At 40.7% G+C, this 14,908-nt stretch overlaps 1 protein-coding gene and 1 long non-coding RNA gene across 3 annotated transcripts in view; both read left to right on the top strand.

Moving 5' to 3' along the window:
* PDCD6IP (programmed cell death 6 interacting protein) overlaps positions 1-14,056 on the top strand; it is a 75,235-nt gene extending 61,179 nt beyond the window's left edge. For both annotated transcript variants that reach the window (XM_027040578.2, XM_027040577.2), the window contains exons 16-18: positions 7,935-8,058; positions 9,197-9,411; positions 10,490-14,056. In XM_027040578.2, coding sequence (XP_026896379.1) covers positions 7,935-8,058; positions 9,197-9,411; positions 10,490-10,664 — 514 coding nt within the window. In that variant the 3' untranslated portion in view covers positions 10,665-14,056. The remainder of the gene's footprint in view (positions 1-7,934; positions 8,059-9,196; positions 9,412-10,489) is intronic.
* On the top strand, positions 1,506-2,066 carry LOC128315344 (uncharacterized). Its single transcript, XR_008298099.1, has 2 exons — positions 1,506-1,655; positions 1,692-2,066. It is a non-coding gene; the product is annotated as an uncharacterized LOC128315344 (long non-coding RNA).
* Positions 14,057-14,908: the final 852 nt, after the last annotated feature.

Here is a 14,908-nt window from a genome sequence, read left to right as displayed (position 1 = left end):
GGAGAATATTCGCCAGAATAGTATTGTCATAGAACAGATGAAAATTCTGGATGAACATTTCATCATGAATTTAAAAAAAGAAAAAAAAAGGAGAAAAGGATTAGGAAGTAGTCACTCTGAGGAACACCACATAAGGAAGTACCGGAATCAAGGAAGGTGGTGAGAAGAAAGGAGGTGATAAAACGTGAGGTGCTGGATTCAGGAAGCAAGTGGAAGAGAGAAGAACAAAATCATCACAGATGTAAAATGAAATGGGAAGGAGCAAAAAGGAGAGTAGACCGTGAAGAAGACATCGGCACCCAGAGTAAAAAGAAATCAAAGAAAATGAAGCCAAAGTAAAACCAGAAGAAGGGTTAGAAGACAGGCAAAGAAGATCTGAATGCGCAAAAGTGAATTTCCACAAAGAAGAGAAAGCAAAAAATGTTCGTTTTTCAACGTTCTGTTCAGAACAAATATTTAATGGTATTCCCTAAGAATATGTTCCTTTAGGAAAATAAAGGAAGGCATGTCGAAAAGGTATATCTTATGGTTAAGAAAAATGAACAAGAACCGTCAACATCAAGGGGTATAAATCATTAGCTCATTAAAAGATGATGGCAGAATCCTTTAGGCAATTGGGCAAAAAGATCAAGATAGTTTATGAAAAGGTGAAAAAAACGTTTAGGCTCACAGCACTGCCTGCTAGAAGGGGGTGGGGGTGGGGGGCAGTGATGGCCACTGGAACTCCAGGAAGGCAGGTATGAGCCAGGGGTCTGATACCCGGTGAAACTGCCTTGCGGGGGCTTACACGGAACCGTACATTCGTTGGTGATACACCAGGAGAACTCAGACTGTTCTGCTCCTGAGTCTGTCTTGAGCCCTGCAGCCAGCCTGACCATCATCATTCACCCCCGTCCATATTTAAACTGTTTTTCATAGAAGCTGTTGGAGAACTTGCTAAGAGCTACCTCCCTGCACCACCCACCCCCGCCCCCCAAGAAAGAGCAGTGTTGTTTTTAGTTTTTCTACTAAACCTTTAAAAAGCAAATAACTAAAATGCCTTTTATTTTTATTAAAAAAATTTGTTTTAATGTTTGTTTTTGGGAGAGAGGGACAGAGCGCAAGCAGGGGAGGGGCAGAGAGAGAGGGAGACCCAGAATCAGAGGCAGGCTCTAGGCTCTGAGCTGTCAGCACAGAGCCCGATGCAGGGCTCGAACTCACGAACTGTGAGATCGTGACCTGAGCCGAAGTTGGACGCTTAACTGACTGAGCCACTCAGGCGCCCTTAGAGTGCTTTTTAATGGTTTCAGAGGTTTAAAAAAAACAAAAACAAAAGAGCCCTCCAAATTAGTGTTATTGATAAGAAAATCTGACAAAGATTAAGACCGAAACAATCTTCAGCCCAGTTTTATTTATGGTTATGGATGCAGAAGTCCTAAATAAAATACTTACCATTGATACCCACCAGTATCTTAGAAAAAGAGCCGTGATCAAGCGGGATGTAATCAAGCAGGATTACATTATTCCAGTAATGTAGTGATTGGTTCCGTATTTTTATATTAAGGAGAAAAAGATTCTCTTCGTGGGTGAGGAAAAGCAATTGAGAAAAAAGCTGTTCTGGTATTCAGTAAAATAGGAGTGTGTGTGTGTGTGTGTGTGTGTGTGTGTGTGTGTGTGTATGGAGAGAGAGAGACACACACACAGTAAAATAGGAGTGTGTGTGTGTGTGTATGGAGAGAGAGAGACACACACACACACTCTTGTTTATATCTGCACAGAACTCAGCATCATGGTAATGGAGAAACAATGTAAACATTCCTTCTAAAAGCAAGGACAAAATGAGCACCGTCCACCCTATTATTTAATACTATTTTGGCAGTACGAACCAGCACAATTAGACAATAGAATAAAATTAGAAAGATAAACACTGAAAAGGAGGAGGTAAAATTTTCACTACTTTAGACTTTATGATCGTACAACTTGAAAACCCAAGAGAATCAGCCCCCAAACTCAGCAAACAAGAGAAGAATCTTTACTGAAGACAATTGATCGTAAAGATTTGTAGAAATCAGTAGCTTTCATATAAATACTCATATAGGAAATATAATGGAGGAAAGACCCTACTTACAATAGCAGCAGAAAAGATAAACTACATCAGAATAAGTTTGTTGTGTATGAGACCAGTATGTACAAAACACTGTTGAAGGGGACAAAAGGGGACTGGAATTTGAAAGATGTGTCATGTTTTTGGGTAAGATGATGCCCAAAGAAATCAGTTCTTAAGCATTCAACATAATTTGATTTAAAATAAATACATAGATTTTCATTTACGACTAGATGAGTTGATCCTAACGCTCATCTAGAAAAACTGTCCAATTATTAGCCAGGAAAAAATAAAAATAGTAATGGAAAACAATTCTACCAGACACTGAAATATGTATTATTGTGTCTAATTAAAACATAGTGGTCCTGGTACATGATTAGACAGACCAAAGGCAAAATAGAAATAAATTCAAATACATTGTGAATTTAATGTAAAAAAGATCCTAAGCCAATCAGAAGAAGTTAGCCACCTAGCCATTTAGAAAACAAAAGTTATTTTTATACCAGAATAAATTTCAAGTGGATCAAACTTGAAATGTGTAAAAGGAAATGTAAAGTTTACATTTCATGTAATATGAGAGAATATGAGAGAATTCCTTGATAGAGCTGAAAAGGGAAGAGTATTTCTTATTCTGACTTAAATCTAGAAGCCATTTTAAAAAGATAAGTGCATCATAACATAAAGCAGAGTTATTATGTAATAAGTTGGGGGGAAAATATTTGAAACCTCACAAAGGCAAAAAGCAAATTTATTAATTTATCAAGAGGGGCGCCTGAGTGGCTCAGTTGGTTAAGCGGCCCACTTTGGTTCAGGGCCTGAGCTCAGGGTCCATGAGTTCAAGCCCCGCATCAGGCTGTGCGCTGACAGCTCGGAGCCTGGAGCCTGCTTTGGATTCTGTGTCTCCCTCTCTGCCCCCCCCCCCCCCCGCCCCGCTCTTTCTCTCTCAAAAAGAAATAAACATTAAAAAAATTAATTTATGAAGAACTCTTAGATATTACTGAGGAGGAGAAAAACCTACTAGGAAAAGTTGGCAAAGGCTGTAAACAGAGATTTTGCGTATGAGGAAATGTAAGTGGTTGGTTCTTAAGCGTATGAAAAAATACCTTTCTGGGGTGCCTTGCCGGCTCGGTGGGTAAAGCACGCAGCTCTTAATCTTGAGGTCGTGAGTTTGAGCCCCTCGTTGTGCCTATAGCTTACTTAAGAAAACAGAAAACAACAAAAACCTGCCCTCATTCAGTATAATGTAAGTACAAATTACAACTACTCCAGAATGACATTTCTCAGAAGGGCAAAAATCTGGAAGTTTGAGAACATGCCTTGTTGGCGTATGTAGGGGAACAGGTCTCATCCACGGCTATGAATGTGTGTGGGTGCATCCTTGTGTGGGGGCGGTTCTGCTCTGAAGGTCTGGATGACGAATCCGTACATCCTTAATCCAGCTAGTCTGGTTTTGAGAATTTATTCTGAGTATGTGTTAGCATATGCTAGAAACGACACATTTATAAACTAACTCATTTCTGAGTTGCTGGTAGCAGTAAAAGAATAGAAACAAATCAGACGTCCAGGACTGGTGAAATAAATAAAGTTACATCTGTGCAGGTTTTTTTTTTTTTTTTTTTAGATAAAAGATCAGCTATTTGAAAAAAAAGAGGTTTTCTATTTTTTGATATGGAGAGACCTTGAAGATAAATACAGTAAAGAAAATAGATACAGAACAGTGTGAAGTACGCTTTTTTGTATAAAAAGGGAGAAAATGAAATCTACATGCGAGTTGGTTTGTTTATGTGTCAGGAAGCTCTGGAAGGTTCATGACCCAGAGTAGTGTGCCTCTGGGGTGTGAGGGGTAGGGAGGGAGCCTGCAGACGGGGGCCTTCGACTCCCTTTTTATTGTGAGTCAAGTGAACAGCACAGTACCTGTTCAGAAAATTATATGAAAGTAATCTTAATAATTAATGGGACTTCATATGTTTTTATAGCCACATTCAAGTAGTCTGATTTTTATTTTTCAGACTGTACAGCTAAATTATCAGATTCATTCCTCACTGCCTCCTTTTTTTTTTTTTTTTTTTTTAAACTGCAGAACCCTTTGCTCAAGCTTAGTGTTACAGAGAAGCCCAGTTTGTAAAACAGATAACAATGGATCCGGCTCAGATGTGAGCAGGGTGGGGGGCTTGGAACAGGACCTTTTTGCCCCTCTTTTCTTCCCTTCATCCAAGCAGCAGCCATTGAGGTGACTGTGTAGAACCCTTAAAATCTGTAGCTCAGGACCCAGAAAGAGCCAAACAAAGGTTTCTAAGTTTAAGTTGGCAAACTGCAGCACCCAGGTTGAGTCTGCTGCTTATCTTTCTAAGTTGTGTATTGTCTGTGTCTGACTTTGCACTAACAGAGTATTACTAATTATTTGTGACAGAGACCCTGTGTCCTGCAAAGCCTAGAATATTTACTATTTGGCTCTTTACACAAAAAATTTTGCCAACCCCTGCTTGAAATAATTTTTTGTCCATGATAATTTACTTTCTAGTTGCACTCTCAGTTTCTCCACTTAAACCTTCAGTGTAAAATGGGCTAACATCACTATTTTTAGAATTGTGTAGTATAATAGAAGTTCATGGCTTAGGAAGAAATTTGGGGATATTTATTCTCATTTTCAAATATTTCCTATTTCAAATCTCTAGGTTGAGAATTAGGTTTGTGGGGTGCCTGGGTGGCTCAGTCAGTTAAGTGTCTAACTCTTGATCTTGGCTCAGGCCATGATTTCATGGTTTGTGGAATTGCACCCCACGTCGGGCTCTGTGCTGACAACGTGGAGCCTACTTGGGATTCCCTCTCTCTCTCTCTCTCTCTCTCTCTCTCTCTCTGTCTCTGTCTCTCTCTCTGTCCCTCTCCCCTTGTCTCTCTCTCTCTCTTTCAAAATAAATACATAAACTTAAAAGAGAAAATTAGGTTTGTTACTATTTGCATGTATATTTCTATATTTGTACTATAAACAGAATAGTCATCAACTTGTCACGTGGTTTTATCTCAGTGATTAAAAAGTAAATGAAGAATGGAAAAGTAGACCAAATAGATATAACATTAGCTTTTAAAAATCCAAGGGTTTATTTTGTTAAAATCACTCTTAATACTGAGGGCCTAAATTCCTTGAAACATGTTTATTGACTATAAAATAAAAACATAAGAAAAGTCCACGTAATTCTTACTGAATTTTACAAACTGAAAATTCCACGTATCGAGCACTTAGGTCAGTTCACAGAACATTCTCAGCACCCCAGAAGCATCGTCCCTGTGTCTCCCCAGTCATTACTCACCTTGCCAAGGCGACCACCGTCCTTTCTGTGCGAGGATTGACCGGCTTCTCCTGTTTCGTGCTGGACTCAGTGGGATCGCATGTGCTGTTCTGTGACTGGTTACAGTCGGCACCGTCAGACTCATCCATACGGTTGTGTGTGGTTATAGGTCTTTAATTTTCATATTTGTGCAGCTTTCAGTGTGTGAATATGCTGGAAGCTGTGTGTATAGTCCGCTGTTGCCGAGTATTTGAGTAGCGTGTGGTTTTGGCCACTGTGTTGCGAACAGTGAGCGTGAGCGTTCGAAAACCTGACTCTCCGGTTTTGCTGGAAGCAAAGAATGGAAACAAACCAGATGTGCAGGGCTGGTGACATAAAGCGAGCTTCGTCTCTATGGCAAAAGTAGTGTCAGCCACGCACAACTTATGGTTTCTTTTTTTTTTTTTTTTAATGTTTATTTATTTTTGAGATGGAGACAGAGCAAGAACGGGGGAGGAGCAGAGAGAGAGAGGGGGACCCAGAATCCGAAACAGGCTCCAGGCTCTGAGCCGTCAGCATAGAGCCCGACGCGGGGCCCGAACTCACGCGAGATCACGCGAGATCACACGAGATCACGCAAGATCATGACCTGAGCCGAAGTCGGCCGCTTAACCGACTGAGCCACCCAGGCGCCCCTACAACTTACAGTTTCTAGCGGCCATGTTTTAAAAAGTAAACATGAAGTTAATTTCAAAAATATATTTTACTTCCCCTAGTGTATCCAAAGTGTTACAATTTAAACACATAATCATGCAAATCATGTATGGGATGTTTTACTTTTTGTCCACACTGAGTCTTAGCGATTTGGTGTGTAGTTTCCATTCCCAGCCCTTCTCAGTTCATACTAGGCACATTTCGGGTGTTCGATGGCCACCTGGGCAGCTCTAGATCATGCTTTTGGGGAGCAGATGTGTGCGGTGCTGCTGGGGGTATATCTGAGAGTGGCATTGCTGGGTCGGAAGGTGTGTGTGTATTGAGCTTTAGTTGACGTTGATAGTTTTCCAAAGTGGTTGTACTTATTTGTATTCCACTAGCAATGTCTGAGAGTTTGCCACCAGCTACTCTGGTGGGTATCTAGTTATTTCATTGTGGTTTTAATTTTCATTTTCCTGATGACTAGTGTGTCCTCTCATAAGTGTGCAGAAAGAATAAATATTTTACTGTGATCTCTGCCTTTATACTAGTGATTTGAAACTGATGTTAGTAATGGTAGTTGTTGGCATTGAAACACTGGTGGGATTTTAGTTCATGTATCCTTGCTTTGTTATGTTATTAGTCTCATGATTTAATAGCTTTGAATTATACAATTAGTGAGTAGCTAGGACATTCTTATTTGTCTTGTGTGTTATTTATTGTGACCATCTCTGGCGTTTGTCAAAGGAAAATAAAAGTATTATGTTAAGGCTTTATAATTACATACGTTAGATACTATATTTGTGGTGTACTCCAATATCTAACTGTAACTACATAAATAAGAAAACAAAATATTAAATATTAAGTATATTTAGTACATATATGAGCTACATAACAAAATGTTTCAAAAATTTCAAAATTTTAATATTGATTAAAATCTTCTAGTTTGTGTTGTAACATTTATTAAGCTTACAAACATTAAGAAGTATTTTTGGTTCCTTGATGAATGTATTAACTTTCTTAATATGGGGAGTGACTAATTTCCAACTGGGACCCTTTGTAAGAGTGAAAGTATGGTCTGGGGGACTCCGGGGTTGCAGTTAATTGTTATATCAGGACAATAGATGCTGTTGTTCACGCTTTGGGACATATTGTATTTCCTTCATGTGTGTAGGAATCAGTGCTGGGGGGATGTTGATCAATATCATGTTGTTTCATAGAGTGCATTTTACCTTAGGGTTTTGGTTAGTGAGATTTGGGGATGGATTCCAATTTTGCTAAGTTTTAATTCTGTTTTAATGGTCCTTTCAACAATCTATCCTGCATTTACCTTAATTACAGATTATGAGGTATCTTTTAACATAAAACAGCTCAGTGCTGCATTTCTTTGAATAATTTCAGAAAGTTTTTATTAAGAAATTTGCATCGTGGTTTGAATGGGTTGGCTTTCTTCGTTTTCTGGAAACGCCGGTATGATGCAGTGATGAAGCGCCCGTGTGACACAGCTGGCAGATTGCGAGCAGTTGGTCTTCTGAAAACTTCTAGAGACGCTGCTGTGTTAGGAGTGGCCCAGCCAGGGGATGGCTTGTTGCCAGAGAGTGGGCGGTCTTTTAGGGCCGTCCGCCCGCCCAGTTTGACATGTTCCTTACTCCAGCTGTAACTGTGACCTCAGAAAAAGTTTACCTTTCCTCTTAGGAGGGAAAATCGTAGGAAAAAAGATTCAAGTTCGTTCTAGTCAAGAGCAGAAGTGTAGTGTATTTTAAAATACCGTCATTGTTTTGAGTCTGTTTTCCATGTTTCATACACGCAGAGAAGAAAGATTTTAAAGACCTGGCATTTCAGATGTGCGGTTTTTTTGAATTGTGTTAATTCCTAACACCTTTGTCTTTAAGGGATCTGCAGCAAAGCATTGCCAGGGAACCCAGTGCTCCTTCAATCCCTACGCCTGCCTATCAGTCTTCTCCCGCAGGGGGCCATGCTCCCGCTGTGCCAACACCCGCGCCGAGAACCATGCTGGTCAGTAAGCAACCTTGTTTTTTAAATGGGCCTTTTGCATTCGTGACTGCTTGCCTGCTTGCCGTAAAGGAGAAAACACCCTTGACATTGTAGAGATCTGGTGGGCACCAGTTTTCATGAGGTGACCAACCTTCTCATGTTCTGCGGTATAAACAATACAGCATCACTTGCAAATTCTTGCCAGAAAACATTTAACTTGAATCTCATCAAGTCTTTAGAACCACCTTTCGGTTTATCGCAAGTACAGTGATAAAACAAGAAGTTAAATTGTGCCATTAGGAAACAGTCGGACAAATCTAGAACTGGGACATTCTAGGAGACCCTTGGCTTTGTCTTTTCTAAAAGTGAATGTCATGGAGAGAAAAAACACATAGATGTGAGGCATTCTGTTTTCAATGAGAGGGAAAGATTCATAATAATCCTGCAATACGTGAACCTCGGTTGGATCTTGGTTCATGGAACCTCTTCTTTGAGAGCTTTCTTTTGTGATAGAGAATCTTGAATGTGGCATGGATACTCGATGGTATTAGGAAATAATTACTCACTTCCTTAGGATGAAATGGTATGTGATTATTAGGGCTTAGTGTGCTGCAGTCTTTAGGGCTGGTGTCCTGAAGTTTGCAACTTCCTTTCAAATGGTTCCGCAAATATGTCGATACATAAATGTATGGGTACAGCTACAGATACAGTGAATATGGTCACATTTCAGTAATTATTGAATTTTAACTGATAAATACGCGATCGTTTATTGTACTAGTCTTTTAAGTTGTCTGGTGTTTGAAAATATGCACATAAAGAATCTCGTGGCCAGGGGGAGATTCCAGTGATGACCTGTCTGTGCCCGACTTGCTCCTTCCTCCCGTCTCAAATGTCTAACCACGGATGGGAGCAGTAATGGGCAGTAAGTGGCTAAATATTAGGCCTCAGCAACAGGGCAGTGGCTGTGGAGTGTTAACAGGTTGGAGAATCATTCCTCCGCTGTGATACGTTTCTAGAGTATTCAGTCAACATTTAAGAATGGGAATTAGAAATACACTTGGGTGGATTCTAGAGCTTCTCATATGCGCTCCGTTATTTTAACGACGGTAATTTGACGGAAACGTGAGCCATGTTGCAGTCAGTGCCGACTCTCTTACAGCCCGCCAAGCCCCAGCCCCCGGCCCGGCCTCCACCGCCTGTGCTTCCAGCAAATCGAGCTCCTCCCGCTCCCGCTCCCGCTCCCGCTCCGGCTCCGGCTCCGGCTCCCGCGGGGACGGGCACTGCTCCACCGGCACCGGCACCCACTCCTGGCTCAGCAGCGCCCCCTCCACAGGCCCAGGGACCCCCCTACCCCACCTATCCAGGATATCCCGGGTAAGGCTGAAACTGGATGAATGGGCTGAGGTTTCTAGCTCTGGTTAACCTTTGAGAAACAGTCCCCCCTTCTCCGAATGGAGGCGTCATGAACGAGCGAGCTCCATTGTCAGCTTACGCAGAAATGGAACTAATGTCAGACTCACTTATGTGAGTAATTGAACGGCCCTTTCCCAGGCTTGTTGACGTTTCTAGTTTTCACATGCTGGCTTCACAGGAAATCCGCCTCTTCTGTACGGAACGCAGACTGTGTTTCCTTGGTTGTCCTTATTTTGGCGATGAACGGAGAGGCGCCTTTCCGGAGCTGAGCGTGGCAAGACCGATAGGCCTTGTTCACGCACCCGTACTTTGAGGAATTGCCATTCTGACACACTGTTTAACACGACTCTAATTTTGGCGTGTGCTTTCTTAAAGAACGACTTTCTGTGTGATAAGTTTTTAATCTTAAAAGTCCAGACCCTTGACTACCTCCTAAGATGTGCTCCAAACTTTACTTGTTAGTAAGTACATTCTGTCTTCTAAATATTGAAACTTTGTAAACAGGGGCGCCCGGGTGGCTCAGTCGGTTAAGCGTCCGACTTCGGCCGAGGTCACGATCTCATGGTTTGTGAGTTTGAGCCCCGCGTCGGGCTTGCTGCTGTCAGACCCTCTGTCCCCCCCCTCTGCTCCTCCCCCACGCCTCACAAATTAATAAACATTAAAAAAAACTTCTGTAAACAGTAAACTTATGTACATTACAGTGAATATTGAATCTTGTGAGTTAGGAATGTACTTAGACTGTCACGTTAAAATGAAGGGTCTCCATTTTTATTCTTTGCTAACAGTTGAATATTTCGGCTTATTTCTGTCAACTGTTATTTTCTGGATGGTAGTAAGCACCTGATATTCTTCCATCTCAATTATTAACGGGATGTTAACCTTGAAACTGCTGCTTTTTCTTTCCACTGTCTTCTACTAGACTGAGAAATAGAGAAAAATGACTTTCTTGAAAAACCTTGGTTTCGAGTAATTATTACACGTCTCATTTTCTAGTGTGTGATTTACCAACCCATTTTTTTGTTTGTTTTCTTTCCATCAGGTATTGCCACATGCCCATGCCCATGGGCTATAATCCTTACGCATACGGTCAGTATAGTATGCCGTACCCGCCAGTGTATCACCAGAGCCCCGGACAGGCTCCATACCCAGGGCCCCCGCAGCCTTCATACCCCTTCCCTCAGCCCCCGCAGCAGTCTTACTACCCACAGCAGTAACATGCCAGCCCAGAAGCTCGACTGGTTCAGTTCAAAGGGAAGGAAACACCAGCCCTGCAATAAGCATACTAAACTCTGTGCTCTGGTTACTGTAACGTCCTCTGTCGTGCTGAACGCGGTGTGCAGTTTCTGTCCGTGGCTGCGAGCTGAGACTGTGCCCCAGGGGTTCCACACTCGATCGCACACCGAGAGATGCTGCGGTTGCAGTGTAAACACTATAACAGGTATAATAGAATTTGAAATAAGTTACATTTCAGTTCATCAAAGTTGAAAAATGAGAAGTTAAACCCACAAGTGAGTGAAACGTTTGAAACTATTATACTTCTGTCTGCATAAGACATGGTTGGGACGTCAGATACTTACAATGATGGTTTAAGTACTGATATTCAAGAAAGCTCCGTTTTCTTTCTCTTTTGGTTTGTCAGTTTGGTTTAATTTCCATTACACTATTTTGCATAATCAAAGTATTGTAAATCTTATAATTTAAAAATAAATTACTTGAGAACAGTTGTCATTGTTATGTTTTGTCATTGATTCTCATTACTGTCTAATTTCTTTCTGGTGTTAGTCTCTCATTTTATATGTACGTAAGTTAAACAGATAACTGTGTTTAAGTGCATGATTAGTTCAAGTTAATAGTCAGGTTTATAGGAAAACCAAAAAAACAGTACCGTAATTTATCTTTCATATGCTGATTAGTATGTTAATTTTGGCATTTATTTTGAAAAGTCCTATAATGTGGAAGAAACACAATTGCTACCAAAGATTCTTCAAATAAATATGTGTATTTAAAGTTTTATTAGCTTCTCCAAGAAATTGATACAAATTCTGGTAATAGTTCTTTCCCTTTTTTTCCCATAACCTGGTTAAAATAAATACATATCATTGACAGGACTGTCTAATGTAATGGGATTGTTTAAAGAAAGCTTACTGTACCCCTTCTGTTCCTTTTTTCCACCTTACTGTCTTAACTTAGTAACATTTAATGCACAATGTATACGAATAGATCTAAGCCCTTTGGTTTTTATGCTCCTAAAAGATTAGACTATTTTATAATTCAGGGAGCATACTAAACAATTGCTGGGAACATATGCCAATTCTGAATAGGCATGAATATTTAATACTAGTCTCTGCTGTTAGGATAACTAATCACTGTATAAACCTCAGTAAAAGTAGTGAGACATGCATCATGGAGTGAGTAAATGAGAAAGGAAGGGGTTGTTGAGTAGCGGGGACTGTTCTGTGTGAGGTTCATTTCTGAACACATCAGGCGTGTGAGCAGATTTCCAGTGAGTCTGTTGATGTTTATTTTCTAAGTTTTAATGCTCACCTTTTCTGGCGTTACTGTTTTCATTGAAATGATGCTGTCATTTGGGCCACTGTTATATTTTCATCGACAGTTTGGGTTTATGTTTTAAATGTTGGACTGAAGGTATGATTGTAAAAGGGAGTGCATTGGTTTAAAAATATATGTACATTTAAAAAATATCACTTTGTTGTACGTAGAAAACATAAAGGCGTGTTACTTTAATATAAATGACCTTTCCGTGGAGTATTGAAATTGGTTTAAAGTGCAGTAGTTAAAACCTTGGCAAAAGTAGTTTTTTTTACGTACCATAGCTAAATTTTATTAATGTGGAACCATCAAAGTATGACCTAGGCTTGTTTGACTCTTATGTAAAAGGCATTCAAGTTCTGCATTCTTACTGTTTTTCAAGGTGGCATATGCTGACGTGAGACACTCAGTGGGAATTAAGCGTTTTCCAAATTGCTAGTTTACTATTCTTACTCATGCAGAAAGAAACAAAAATGAATTGGCCTGAATATTCTCTTGGGGAAAGAAGTCACTGAGAAAAGAGGAAGTGCATCAGGGCCAGAAGAGGTTATAAGGCCCCTTAGCCGGTTCCATGTGCTAAATAGGCCAGCTCCCAGAGAGCCACGGGAAGATCTTTCAGAAACTTCTGGAAAGGAGGCTCCACAGCCCCAAGTGGCAGCCTCTTGCAGCCTGCCCGAGTTGCTCAAAGCCTTTTTTTATGCAGTAACCCGGCCCCATTCCCTCCCGTCAGATCACTCATTCTTCGGGTAATTGAGGACAGTTTCTTTTGGTCACCTGTGGATGGGTACAGATGACCAAATTTCTGCAGCCTTTCCTTGCTGGGTTAGTCTCCATAGCCCTTCTGATTTCAGTAGGGTGGCTCATGGAAAGAAGTTTCTCCTCCCATCTGTTTCACCTTCTAGCAAACAAGGAAGCCCTCGCTGGCATGAGCTTTGTTACCAAACGTTTTTGTCCTTTGCTCAATCAGTTTCTTACCTGTAGCCCACAAAAATACCCTAAAAAGTCGTTACGGACGGTGCTGTTCGATTGTAGTTGCAAGTGTGCCTCTGGTTCAGAGATCTTGTTACCTCTTTTTAATTAGGCTTTCTGATGATTTTCCTAAACTAAAGAAACCATTCCCAGACCATTTACGTTCGGGTTTGGAATACTGTTTTTAAATGGACTGACCGCATGGCGGAGCTAGTCGGCCGTGGGGGGAAAAGCCTCACTTCGCCTATTTCTTGTTCCCAGTTGGAGACGGACGGCTTGACTTCTCAGTCTGCTGTGAAGTCCTGGTCTTTATTCTCCGTTGAGACAAAACACAGGTCACTGCAAATCAGTCCGTCTTTGTGAGATATTCCTGTCCCCGTACCCCCAACTTGTTTGCAACTTAACAGTCTCTCCCTCCCTAAATGTAAGTAGTTAAAAAAAGATTTCACAGAACCTTCACGCCGTTTTATCCCCAGTCAGCAGCCTTTCTGGTCAAAACATTTAAAAAATGTTTCTCCTTAGAGCTTTAGAGAGTTTGCAAAAGCGCTTCATACACATCTTCTGATTTCACAGACATGATGAAATGCAATTTATTAGGTAGGTTTCAGTTTGCCAATGGGTTTTTGTTTTTTCTTTTAATGATCGATACATCTTGAAGAATCTTGCTACAGCCTAGTGGCATCTCTCTCTCTTTTAAACACTTCTGCAACTATTAGTTGATTCACAGCACAGAACAGGATACAAAGTAGGAAAAAAAAAATGCTGTAGTGTTACAATGACTAGTTTAAAAATAGACTTTAGAATTAAATGGTTGATTATAAGGTTTACATGGACGAGCTAAGAAGGAAAAATTATATTTTTAAAGAAAAAGAGAATATTCAGGCTTTATTTCTGGTATGAAGTTTATATTTTTTAAAAAAAATCCTATATTATCACACCAGAGATTTTAGATTCTTTTCTGGTTACAGACATTGCTGGTAGTTGGATTATATTTTTATTGTATTCATTTCTCTTAGGGGGAAAATTGTAAAGCAACAAAAAGGTTCCCGATGAATGTATCCTAGAAATAAAAGTTGAAAGATTCTTACTTCCTTGGAGTATGAATTCTTATTTGAAGTGTTTATCCTTTAGCTTTATAGTTTCTGCAGTTTATTTGACAAATGGTGGTCGGGGAAATAAGAAAATATCCACTTGGACTAAATGCATGAGACCGTGTTTAAATGTTTTCTTACAGCTGTCAGCCACGTACTTGACCATGGCTGGACCGTGTTTTTCATTACTTACGACTTTCCCCGGTTCTTTAAGATGAGAAATCTCTTCAAGTGTTAGTTTTTGGGGGTTGATTTTTGGAAATGTTTGGCATGTTATCATATTCAGTTGGTTAAGGAAAGGAGATGGTGAGTTGTGTTCATCCTTTATTTTTAAATCTTTTGAAATGCATTCATCTTTTAAAATGTCTATTTTCTTCCTACTTCTCCCATGTTTTAAAGTCAGATGCACCTGTTTTATGATGTAGCTCACAATGCACAGGTTTATCAGAAAATGCGCTGATCTTGTAGGTCTTCCAAATTTGTTGAAGTTGAACAAGCTAGCTCCAGGGACGCGTCGATAGTCTGGACCCTTGTTACGTGAATATTCAATATATCACGAATGGGCGTAGTTAAATCTTGTTTTTGTTGTCACTCACGTGGCATCTGGGTCGGAGAATACAAAGTTCACCCTAGGGGCTTGGACACCTAGATGTGTGTGGGGAGGGATCGACGGGGCTGTCCGGGCCCCTGCCTGGAGCGTGGTTCTGCCTGAACCACGAAGGGACGTGAAGGGACGTCTGAAGGGACGCAGCCTGAAGGGACGTGACCAGCCCCCTGTGCTTGGGTGACTTTAGCGTTCACTACTGCAGCCGGGGCTGGCTCGGGAGCTGCGGGGGAGCAGACTTGAA

Source organism: Acinonyx jubatus, chromosome C2, assembly GCF_027475565.1.
Source record: "Acinonyx jubatus isolate Ajub_Pintada_27869175 chromosome C2, VMU_Ajub_asm_v1.0, whole genome shotgun sequence".
Lineage (NCBI taxonomy): Eukaryota > Metazoa > Chordata > Mammalia > Carnivora > Felidae > Acinonyx > Acinonyx jubatus.
Note: the sequence above shows the minus strand (reverse complement) of the source record. Positions and strands in the feature narration are given on the sequence as shown.